The sequence below is a fragment of the Lissotriton helveticus genome, chromosome 6 (assembly GCF_964261635.1).
Source record: "Lissotriton helveticus chromosome 6, aLisHel1.1, whole genome shotgun sequence".
Classification (NCBI taxonomy): domain Eukaryota; kingdom Metazoa; phylum Chordata; class Amphibia; order Caudata; family Salamandridae; genus Lissotriton; species Lissotriton helveticus.
The window spans coordinates 197,478,085-197,489,961 of NC_136067.1; the positions used below are offsets into that span (position 1 = coordinate 197,478,085).

Below are 11,877 nucleotides of genomic sequence, written 5' to 3' on the forward strand. Positions count from 1 at the left end.
AATTAGCTTCCTTCATCCTCATCAGAACTTTAAAGTTACACAGTAGTACACTAAATATTCAACGTTTACATTTACAAATCCCAAGACAGCAGTAAATCGTTACAGTGTAGCAAGATTTGGTGCTTTTTGTTCCAAAAGTATATAGTTCATATTGTACACTACTTTCTTGAATTCCCTTTGAAGTATTGAACAAGATGCAAATACATGCAACACTTTAAAGCTACACATACTCCTATCTATGACTAAATGCTCACTATCTTTATACATAAATGAGAAAAACTGTTAAACTAGTATTCTTCTCTATTTCCTTTTAAATACAGATAATATTACAGATAAATGGTAGAAACATAAAGAGGGAGACAGAAATGCTTTAATAAGTGTTGACAATATAGAGAATGAGTCTCAAGCAAAGTAAAAAAGCAACCAGAATAATCAGTACAAGCTGTTAAAGACAAATATTCCTAGATGCTCCTAAATTTATATTAATTTTCTTTTAGCATGAACATAATTCTTTTTACTATTGGTCCTCATTTAGAATCAGCTGTAACGCAAGGAAAATGCTCTCTTAGTTATGTTTTACATTTAACCTTGCAGACTAGTGAAATTGGAATCCTACTAAACAAAACAAACTTGGTGTAGAAGAGTTCTGCAATTTCATAACCATTCTTTGTGAACTGTAGCGAGTCAGTTTCTAGAGTGCATACTTAAGAAAATGGGTCATTAGTTATGGAGGATTGGCGTTCTTCCTAAATAATGCATGCAAAATGTTGTCAAGTCCCACACATACATTCAATAAAGTAAATGTGGGCTAAATTCCTGGTATGTTATAGTACAGACACGCTTAACGTTAGGTACATTTGTACTTAGCAATACCAAACCAACTAAAAAGTTAAAACAAACTGCACAACCAATTTCTAAAAATAAATTAAAATGTAATTACAAAAATGGCACAAGATAATACAAATCCAATCGTGAGAACTGGAAATATGAATTTCTAATGTTTTGATGCATAAAGCACCAAGAAAAAGTATAGCACTAATCAAAAGTCACTATCCATGGTTGAGTGGACCTAGGCACGATTTGAGGATGACCTCAGTGGAACGGATGTCAGATGCTCTAAATGGGCCACCCTAGTCAGAGTTTTTACCTTCTTGTTTTGATTCTTCTTTTTGGAAGAAGAAATCCTCCAGTGGGAGAAAGTTGAGGGCTATCCAAAGAGGTCCACTCTAAGTTGGATACCCTTTTGCCAACACACTAAAGCCATTGGTTTAGAGGGGAAAGATCTAACAGTGAATTTCAATTTTATTCCTTGCAGAGTGCACTCATTGACCACTATAGGAGAATATCTGTGCTAATATGTGCAGATTTGCATCTCAATGAGGTGAAAGTAGGAGTGGGATGTATTAGAATCATTTACCTATAAGATTAGGGTGATCCATCAATGGGATTCTACTTGCCCCTTTGAAAAGACAGCCTGGCCTCTGACAATTAAGGAAATGAAAGAAGAACGTGTGTTTATTTGCTGTTTAATGGATACCTACCAATTCTTGTAAGAGGACACAGGAAGATTTTGCTTTATTCCTGTTCTGAACCTCAGTATCTATGACCTGTTTTCTGGTCTGGGGGAGGCAGTTCCCTGAACCTCTTCAAATTGCAATATCTGGTCATATCACTGCTGTAATTAACCTGCTTTACTGAGTAGGAATCTGCAAAATCTCAAAAGATTGTTGACTATAAGCAGCACATCTTAGACATGCAGGGCACCCCTCAACAATTTTGCTAAGATATCTATGTAATGTAAAACTCAGCCCAAAGTGTCTGAGAACTGATACAACTCAGAGATCTTTAGAATGTTTATGTTCATTTGAGGAACATTCTGCATTAAACAAATACAAATATGTGTGCTTCATTCTGGCATGTTTGAAGTATCGCAATGGCCACCTGTCTCCCCTTCAAATAAATACAACTTCTTGGTCACACATTTTAAATAGAATAACAATGTTTCTTGTCTATTGTCTTTTTGCTCTAACCTATGCCCACTTTCATTGTAATCTACTGATTAAATATCTTATTTGATTGTCTATTACATATACCTTCTCTGAGAGATGCCTTAATGCTAAGGTCATACGGCCATGGAATACCAAATGTATTTATTGATCAAAACACTTTTATCTCTATGTATTAGACTGCGGTTCACAATCCAACTGGATTGTTTCTCACTTTCTTGGGTTTAAGGGACAGATGTATCAAAGGGTTTCACCCATTCTAGGTCTACGGAAAATCTGTTTATACATATGGCTCTAAGTTACTATACAAATCATCTCTCTTGACCAAGCTACAGTTCCATCCTCTATTTATTCAACACATAAGAAAATGCATCTTAATAATAAAGAGTTTGTAAAGCACCTGGTTACACTAGCTAGTGTGTCCCCATGCTGCGGCCAGAAGAAGCTACATGAGAAGCAATAAAAACAGGCTGAAACATAGAAGAGAAAGCTCTATGTCTGAAAGAGCCATGTCTTCAGTTTTTCCCCAAAAATGTTTTCAGATTGCTCCATCCGAAGATCCAGGGGAAGCACATTCCAATGTTTGGCGGCCAGGTAGCTGAAAGATCGACCCCCCCCATTCTCATTCTTTTTATTACTAGAACTTGGACCAACCCTGCGCCCCAAGAGCATAAGGCCCTGGTAGGAGTTTAGGGGGACACTAGATTGTATAGGTAATTTGGTCCTTTCCTCATCAAGATCCATTGACTAATGCATAGGGCCTTAACTGGGAGCCAATGTAGAACGGTTCTGGCATTCTTGGACGAGGCTCTCCTAGGAAGCATCAGGACTAGACCGGCAGCCGCGTTTTGAATGTATTGTTATTTTTGAACGCTTTTACTACTGGCGCCTTTGTAAAGAGAGTTCCCGTAGTCCAAGTGAGAGGTGACAACTGAGTGGACAAGGGTTTTCCTGGCAGCTACCGGGAGCACATCTAATTTCTTCCAAAGGCCTTTCATTATGCCAAAACACTTTCCAGCCACAGTCCTGGTGTGGTGGTCAAAGGAAAGATTAGAGTCTAGCCACATCCCCAAGTTCTTTACCTGCTCATTCGGGGTGGGAGTGGTACCCAGAGTTTGCGGCCACCATCTCGGGGACCATATCGAGAGAGCCTTACCCACAATTAAGACCTTGGTCTTGCCACCGTTCAGCTTAAAGCAGTTTTTAGACATCCAGATTGCAAGCTATTGTAGGCATGTGGGGAAGTTAGTGGCAGCATATTCCTGAGATTGGGACAGAGATACTACGAGCTGGGTGTCATCCGCATATGACACGACACTAATGCTGTATTTTTCAATGATTTTTTATCATGATTTAATGCATGATCACCCCCCCCCCCCCTAAACTTTAGAACTGATGCTGCTGGTGTTTTGACTCTGAAAGTGCAGTCGGAACCTGCCAATCGGGCCTCAGTTCCGGTGCTCTGACCCTTACAAATATATGTTTGATTGGTTTACATCAAATTTACACTAGTTAACTTACTTATAAGACACAAAGCTAGGTATCACTCCCAGGATGCCACTGCAGACTGGTTGAGTGCTTTTAAACTGATAGCTCAACTTTGCCATTTGAACCCTTGGTAAATCTAAAGCCTTCCTTTTTAATATTCATAACTTACCCCTAAAGTAGGCCTAACACACCCTAAGGAGTAGGATGCATTATATATATATATATATATATACAAAAATATATATGGTTTGATGACTTTATGTACTATGACAGTAAAAACCCTGCATTGTGGTTTAAACTATAATAAAGCTAGTAGTCCCATTGGTGAGTATGAAGTTACACACTGACAACTCAGCAGTGATAACTTTTCAATTGAACTACTAAAACTGAAACTACGAGATAACTCTGACCTACTTCGAAAAACCCGACTTTTTGCCCGTCACATTTAATGTAACTATTTTACAAATATCAAATTTAGAAAGTTGCAACTTTGTTGCTCAAGTTTTCCAGTAGTTGTTTTCTATTGCAAACAGCTACTGTCCTTGAGATAGCCTGCTACCCTTCTGGGAAGATGTGAGTACAACTTTCAGGAATGCAAACAGAGTACCTGCTGAGGGGAGAGGAATAACCTCCTCCTGGCAGAATGGTCACAGTGGGTTTGAGCCCAAACAAAAAGCTTTAAAGAGAAAGCTGCCTTTGTCAGTCCCACTGCAATGTTGTTTAGGCAGACTGACTGGTATCCTAGGCAGAGAGGAAGAACCTGTTGTCAAACCATTTTTGCGAAGTGGGAGGTGTAGCCCCCATGTAGCCATAACTATGGGATTGACTACGGAGCTGCACACACCAAGAGAAGGGTCTCACCATGCTGTAAGTGGGCTGATTAATGCATTCCGGGATATGCCATACTTTACAGGAAGTAGTCATCAGTAAAGATGGGTAGAACTTGCAGAGATTCACACAACTAATAGGCCGAAAATATGCAGCTCACGCTGCAATTTACCAGCAGCAGCACAAGCAGCACTGAAAATCAGCACAAATGATGCCATACATTACACATTCGAGTTGATTTTCCTACTACATGAATAGGAATTCAACTTGTGCAGTAGCAAATCTACTCCAACGGCAGCCCTCTGACCGCAACTGTTCTCAAATGTCAGCGAACCACCCATATTAGAAAATCATGCTAGGGCATGCCAAATCTCACCAGCTGGCATATTCTGGAGCCTAGTGGGAGAAAATTTCTCCCACGCTGTGATTGGTGTAATTTGCAGATATGGTATTGTGGAGTGGACAAAATTCTGTCAATTCCTTTGCCACAACGGGACATCCCGCCCACCCCTGATCATCAGGCAGGAGGGGACCCCATAGCTCATTGGATAATCAGTCACTACCACCTTCTAAGCTCGTAGTAGGCATAAAAATAGCACCCCTGGCTCAAAGACCTCATATTATGACTGTTCTGGAAAGAAGATCAAAGAAGGACCGCCCTGTTGTTCCTTGACCCAGCAAAGAGAGGCTGCAGCAAAGACTAGGCTGCATCTGTTGAATATGAGGGCTCGCAAAGAGAGGTCTGTGCCTGTGGTGTCCCACTCCTGGAAAAGTTGCCCATGTGTGCCAGACAGAAGAAGTTACTCCAAGATTCAGTTGGTTTGGCTCCTTATTGCAGCCATTGGTCTATAAAAGCTGAGAAGCCTGCACCCTGAGAGCCTAGCACCAAAACTGCATCCGCTGCTAGATGCAGAGGTGCAGCATGATGAGGTCACACAACCACACCATGTAATAATAATCCACATTTCTAACAATATCTCCTCCACATGTATATTTGTGACTGCTCTTTTAAATTATGGTTCACTGATAATGTGATTCATGTCTCCAGTTACTAACACAATATTGAAAATGATTAAATATAGTAAAAGCTGTATGTGAGAAAATGAGATAGCAGATTTGACATTTCATATTGCTTTCCAAAGTTTAAATGTGGGTTAGCCAGCCTTCCTACAGTGCAAATATCTTACGGGGCTAGTCAATGAACGGAGATATTATCTTTTAATGTTTAACTTTGATCGGTCCCATTTTCAAAATACCATTGACCCTGCCTTCATGCATGGTAGATGGTACCAATATAGGAGTGGCATATTAATATGTAAAAAACTAGGTTTTCTTCAGTGAAAAGGATTAATTTTGTCAGGTTAAGTTGAAATTTTAACACTGTAATAGCCAGGCTAAAGTGGTAGGCTTGGCGTCATGTTTGTCTTGTCACATTAGTGGATGGCACATTACTGCTGTAGTCCATATGTGATATTATGTATCCCATGGCAATTTGACTGTAACCAATTTTGACATGCTTTAGGTGAAAGAGCTCATGCACCATGGCTTTGTTAGCAGTGTCCAAGTGCACGGAGTCAAAAAACAGCAACATCAGTCCTCAAACAATTTGGGTGTCCAAGCAAAATGTCATACTTAATCAAACGCAAACACCTAGATAAAAGGTGTGGAGCAACTCAGTCTTTCGCAGTTATTATCTAAACGGAAGAAACTGGAAAAGCAATATACTTTTGCTTGACCAGTTCCAGGTCTTTGCCTCACTGTAAAGTCCAGGCCCTGTAGGGAAATGGACTACCTCAACAGTTTAGTTTTCTCATCCCTCACCTGCATAAGCCACTGGAGAAGTATTTGGTCAGTTTGATCCATAAGTGAGTCCAAAACAGATAGGGTCTTTTTTTTCAGTGACCAAAGTACAGCAAAGGAGTCCCTTTCTATGGCACTCCAAAGTTGAGTACTAGGGAACAGTCACCTGCTGATCTAGGTGACTGGTTACTCCCAACTAGGCCTGGGGGGTCAATTCCGTTCCGCACGTGGAATTTGCTGAATTTGGGTAATTTCGCGTTCTGCGGAATTGCCAAATATTCCATGAGCCGCAGTTTCGTTGAATTTTTTGCTTGTTCGCACTATCAAAATGCGTGTTTGTGAGATATTTCTTCCCGAGCACGCAAACAGCATTCGCAAACAGGAAAAGAGCATTGCGAATGGGCAGAACAAGCAGTTCCGCATGTTCGCGGAACGTTTGCGCGCTCGCAGAGATTTTTTACTGTTTCGCGGAGCTTTGCGTAGTGCGACTACACAAATTCCGCCCACCCCTACTCCTAACCTTCATTATTTAGCTGGGTTAATACTGCTAAATACCTGTTATGAAGCATTGGTTTGGACCACAAACTCTTTGCTGAAATAGATATGTACCAAGTGCCACTTTCAGGACGTCCAAGACCTTCTGACACTCTTCAGTCTATGTGGCCTTCCTAGGCTACTTCTTTGTAGTCATCGGTGTAGGGGTAACACAATGGTACCGAACCTCTTCAACCACTTCTTTTAATATACTGTCAGAAACAGGTGAAAGATGACTTGAATTTAGGTTTTGGGAGGCTCTTAAGCTATCATTGTCTTCTATGTTGTCCCCTGGCCTTGAGGTCCTTGACATTCAGTCCAGCTGGGTGCAAGGCCTGGAGCATTTTCCAAAGGTGAGTCAGATGTTCCCCCCCAGGTGAAGCTAAAGGCTGCAATTTCTTCCAGATAAGCTGTCCTAAGTCTGGTCAAAATGAGGCTTCAAACCATTCACATAGATCACCGTGTGGGATGGCTATGGCTACGAATATCTGCCAAGTATGTGACTCCCCGGTCTTCTTCAGTACCATGTATGGCCCCACTCCATTTGTCATGGAGGGCCCTGTTTGACATGGGTTCCACAACCCACACCATTTGGCAGGGCTGGTATTCCACCAATGTTTCCTTTTAATCATACTATTGCTTGATTGGCTGGCCTCCATGTGTTTGGTTCACATCCTTCATATACTCATTTATACTGGAATGCAGGACCAGCACATAATCTATGATGTTCTATTTGCGTTCCTTGAGAGGTTTCTCCAATCCTTCTCAGACTAGATGGAAGTGACCTATGACAGGGTGCCCATGCAAATGCTCAAGGAGCCTGAAGCCCACTCCCTTTTTTTATTTTATTTATTATATTTATTTATTTTGCATACTTATATAGCGCTATACTGTCTCCCAAAGGGCATCCTGGCGCTTTTTTGTACCACCATGTAGGCAATTAAATGGCATGGCAGTAGGGCATTCTACTTCCTACGTAGTTTCTCAGACAAACTCGCTCTCCACAGACCCATTGATTTGGGGATGATAAAGGATAGTGAACTTCTAAGACACCTCACAGTCATCTCATATAGCCTTCAAGTGTACAGACATTACGTTTGTACCAATATCAGAGATCACCTCTTTGGGAAATCCTAGTCTGGTGAAAATATCAAACAGGGCCCTGGTCACTACAGGTGCAGTCACTGTCCTTAAAGGTATGGTCTCAGGATACCTAGTGGCATAGTACACCAGTATAAAGCTTAACCTAGTCCTTCAGAAGGTCGTAGCATGGGACCCAACAATGTCAACCCCTGCCCTCCCACCCTCTCACTGGGCATCCCCATCATGGGTAGTGGGATCAGGGGATCCTTGTCCTTGTGGAAGAGGTGTGGCGCAGTGGCCAGGGCGAGTGGAAGAGGTGTGGCGCAGCGGCCAGGGCGACTGACGCTGGATGCTGAGGATCACAGTTCGATCCCCAGGTCCGGCGGCAGGGGTCTGCCCAGCACCATATGACTGGGCAATAGCTCTCTTAATCTTCCCGGCCGCCCCCAGCACCTTGACACCTTCAGGTAATTGTTCGCACGTTACAAATACTGGACAAAATACTGGACATAGTCATGCCCCCTGTCTTGCCATTGACTTGACTGGTGGTGCAGATGTTAGAGAACCCCTTCTACTTTTTATTGGGGACAGTAAAAGTGGTGAACCAAACTGCCCCAGCCAAGGGAATCTCATAGGCTAAGTCTAAGGGAAACGCCCTGTAATGCTACCAATCTTCTGGTCATCCCGGGTTTTGGGTCCATAGTCTTGATGTATAGGCCACCTTCTTGTCAGTATATCCTATGCATTCCATTGGTAACCCCTTGTTCTAGGACCTCAGCCTGGCACTGAATGCACTTTTTCTGAGCATAACAGAATTCATCCCTGCATAGTTCTCCTCCTCCAAGCAACACAGAGACTTCTGGCAGGATTCTCAAGACAGGATTATGTTACCCTATAGGTTCCAGATTTTCCCCTTGTGGATCAGATTCCTTCATGTCCCTGAGACATTTTGAGACTGGTTTTCAAGCCCGCTTGCTCTTCCTCTAGCTTGTGATAATGATTTTTCAGACTTCAAGCTTTCTTGAGTTGCCTGACAGGCAGTTTTGGCCCATGTGGCCAAGCACATCCACTCAGACTGGCCCTCCATTTCAATGTGGGTCCTCCTATCCACCTCCATTCAAGCATAGATTTCTAGATCATTTCCCAACAGACATTCCACTAGTCTGACTGGGCTCACAAAAACCTTCTTAGGGCCACTAACACCGCCCCACTTAATGGTGACTAGTGCTATGAAATTACACTTCACCACATTGGCATTGTTGATACCCCTATGGAAAATATGTGGAATGATTTGCTCTGGGGACATTAACCGGCCCACCACTGTATCCCTAAGAGCCACTATCTTGGTCTCGTTGAGTATGGGCCATTGTCTGTACTTCACAATGCAGGGAGGTAAGGCAGCAAGTACTTCAATAACCACTCAACCTATGGAGACTAGGGTGACTTCAGTTCATCAGCCCAGGTTTTCCCTGGGACAACTCTACCCAGTAACTACACTACCCCTCCTTTGGAAATGCTCACCAATGGGGAGCTTTTTGTAACATAGGCTCCCTTAATGTGTCCTGGCTTGTGAGAGTCCAGTCATACCCCAGCCTTAGAGGTATCAAAGGATTTCTTCCCCTTTTCCACATCTCATCTAAAAATGGAGAAAAACAGGGGACCCACCTCCCTGTTAGAATTTTGGGGCTTTTGTGAGAACTCTTTTTCTTTATCCTATTGCTCCCCTGTTTCATCTGAGGAGGGCCGGTCTCCCATTCTTAGAAATACCCCGCCCCCTGACTCCTTAGACAACCTAGAGTGCACCCACACATTCTCTGCCTGGGGTCAGTCAACTTGGAATCCACTAGATGCCAATGTAACTTTGAATATCAATTACTTAAGATGTGCTACTTCATGGTCAGATTATGTAGTCCATCATAAGTAGTGAATGTAATGACCTTCACCTAGTTCTTAAGTGCTTTTACTAAGGAATTTTAAAAAAATCAAGCCATATTGTTGAATCTTTGCGTGTGTGATTAGGCAGATTGACAGTTCACGGATACACAGTGATGTGTTTCGGTGTTGTACTTAGAACTGATCCTCAGCACTTCTGTTTTGTACAATGAGGTATATATTACAGAAAATCTACAGTACAAGTGAGGGAAAAATTATTATCCTAACAGATCAGGGACAGACTACAAAAAAATCCTTCTATATTCACACGGGTCATAAAACTTATCAATGGCCATTTTCTACTGTGGATAGAGATTTCATAGTATCCTACATGGAAAAAAATGAGGAAATCCGTCAGCCCAGTAAATGTGGCGGAACAGTGTTGTTCCTCCCATTAGGTGTCCTGCACTTAGGTCAGCAGGTTCCTGCACAGCCAGACACACCTCACAGAATAAATGATGTGCCTCCATTAGCAGACCAAAGCCTTCAATTGTGTTTTGCATTTTCCAAGATATGGCAGAGGAGGAAGTGATCTACCATGTGAAAATCCACACTTGTATCTGGTGGTCCCAGGAGGTAGGGGTCTACATTGAATTTATATGCTTATATCTCCAGCAGGAGCTGTAGAGATTTAAGCCCTTTAAATCCTTAGTGTTGGGGCAGAAGTATCACCTATCAGGCGCAAGAAACATATTTGTCATATACTTTTCTAAACCAGTTCAGACTGGAGGTTGACAACTCGACTGGTAAATTAGTCAACTACACTAATTATATATAGAGTGATGGATAGCGAAATTTGCAAAAGCAAAAATAGAAATGTATATGTGTTTCATTATCTGAAAATGCTCATCTAATCATTTGCTTCTCATTTTTTTTATTCTAGCCAATCCATGTATTTACAAAGACAACTATGTAAACTGTGAGGGATTAAAACATGGCTGCCAAACTGACCCCATTATCAGGGCGGGATGCCAAGCTACGTGTAAATGTACTACTGAAATAAAATAAATACTTCAGGCAAAGCCTCCAAGAGATTTCTCATGGATTTGGAAAAAAACAACATCCCCAACACTACCAAGGCACTAAAGAGCAATGTCAACTCTTTACCACGTTATACATCATTTTGTATGCCACTCAGTATCTAATGTCTGCATCAAAATAAATACGTCTGTCCTGTGTTTATATTCGTGACAATTCTCTGAAAATACATAGTTAGTATAATGTGATTGAATGTAATCTGTTTTATGAGACTCCTTACAACTCACTGTTGATTCTTTATAAATAGAATATATTATAAAGTGTTGCATAATGTCTTAGAATGGTAAATACAGCTACAAATGTCTCTCTTATCTATCTATTATTTCAATGTATCTGACTCTGTGCCCAAGTCTTACAGTATTAATTCACGTGCTCCCTACAAAATAAATTAGTTATTTCTTAACGTTTATGAGCCCTATTCACAAAGATCTATTCAGTCATAAGTAAGCATGTGTTTACTACCAGATTTATTTATTTTGAGCCTGCCAGAAATTCACAAAGAGATTCCTGGCAAGCGTAGACTCCTTTCTATATGCAGAAGCCTCCACCAGCAGTGCAAAGTACTTCTTATCTTTAGATTTCCTACGAAGAGTGGTAAATGGGCATTCCTAGGCATAATCAGTCTTGGAAGTTTGTCAACTTCCACAAACACGTTTATTTCTGGGAATTCACAAACTCTCCTCATTCCATTTTTACTACATCCAAGGTCTGATGTGAACCACATTCCTGTGTTCAAAGAGTAAAGGATCAACTGCAGGTTTGGTGGACGTGTACAGTATATGGCTTTCTCAATAAAAAAATATTTTTCAGACAGCTACAAGTGTGCATTTGCACCAGCGATGGTATCCTCTGTGCAACGTTCTATTCTATGGCAAACTCTGGTCCACTGGAATAGAGTATCGATGAGAATGGCACATGTCCTTCCAAGAAGCACATAGGAACCTTGGCATGGACAGCTTTCCTCACGACTTTCTGTGACCATATATGAGGAATCCTCTGCACATAATATTTTGTTTCTTTACAAATTGGGCCATTTGAATTTTTCCTCTATTGTTTGGCATTTTGTTTTAGTATTAGGATCTTAGAACTTACCCAGAAAACTGCTGCTGAATGGCAAGCAGTAACTCGATGGCTGAGATGTCATGTTATCCTCCCAGGAGCAGCATAA

General features: G+C 41.5%; 1 protein-coding gene across 2 annotated transcripts in view; it reads left to right on the forward strand.

The window, feature by feature from the left end:
• LOC144761285 (cysteine-rich venom protein-like) overlaps positions 1–10,850 on the forward strand; it is a 198,579-nt gene extending 187,729 nt beyond the window's left edge. For both annotated transcript variants that reach the window (XM_078646736.1, XM_078646737.1), the window contains one exon: positions 10,555–10,850. In XM_078646736.1, coding sequence (XP_078502862.1) covers positions 10,555–10,679 — 125 coding nt within the window. In that variant the 3' untranslated portion in view covers positions 10,680–10,850. The remainder of the gene's footprint in view (positions 1–10,554) is intronic.
• The last annotated feature ends 1,027 nt before the right edge of the window (positions 10,851–11,877 follow it).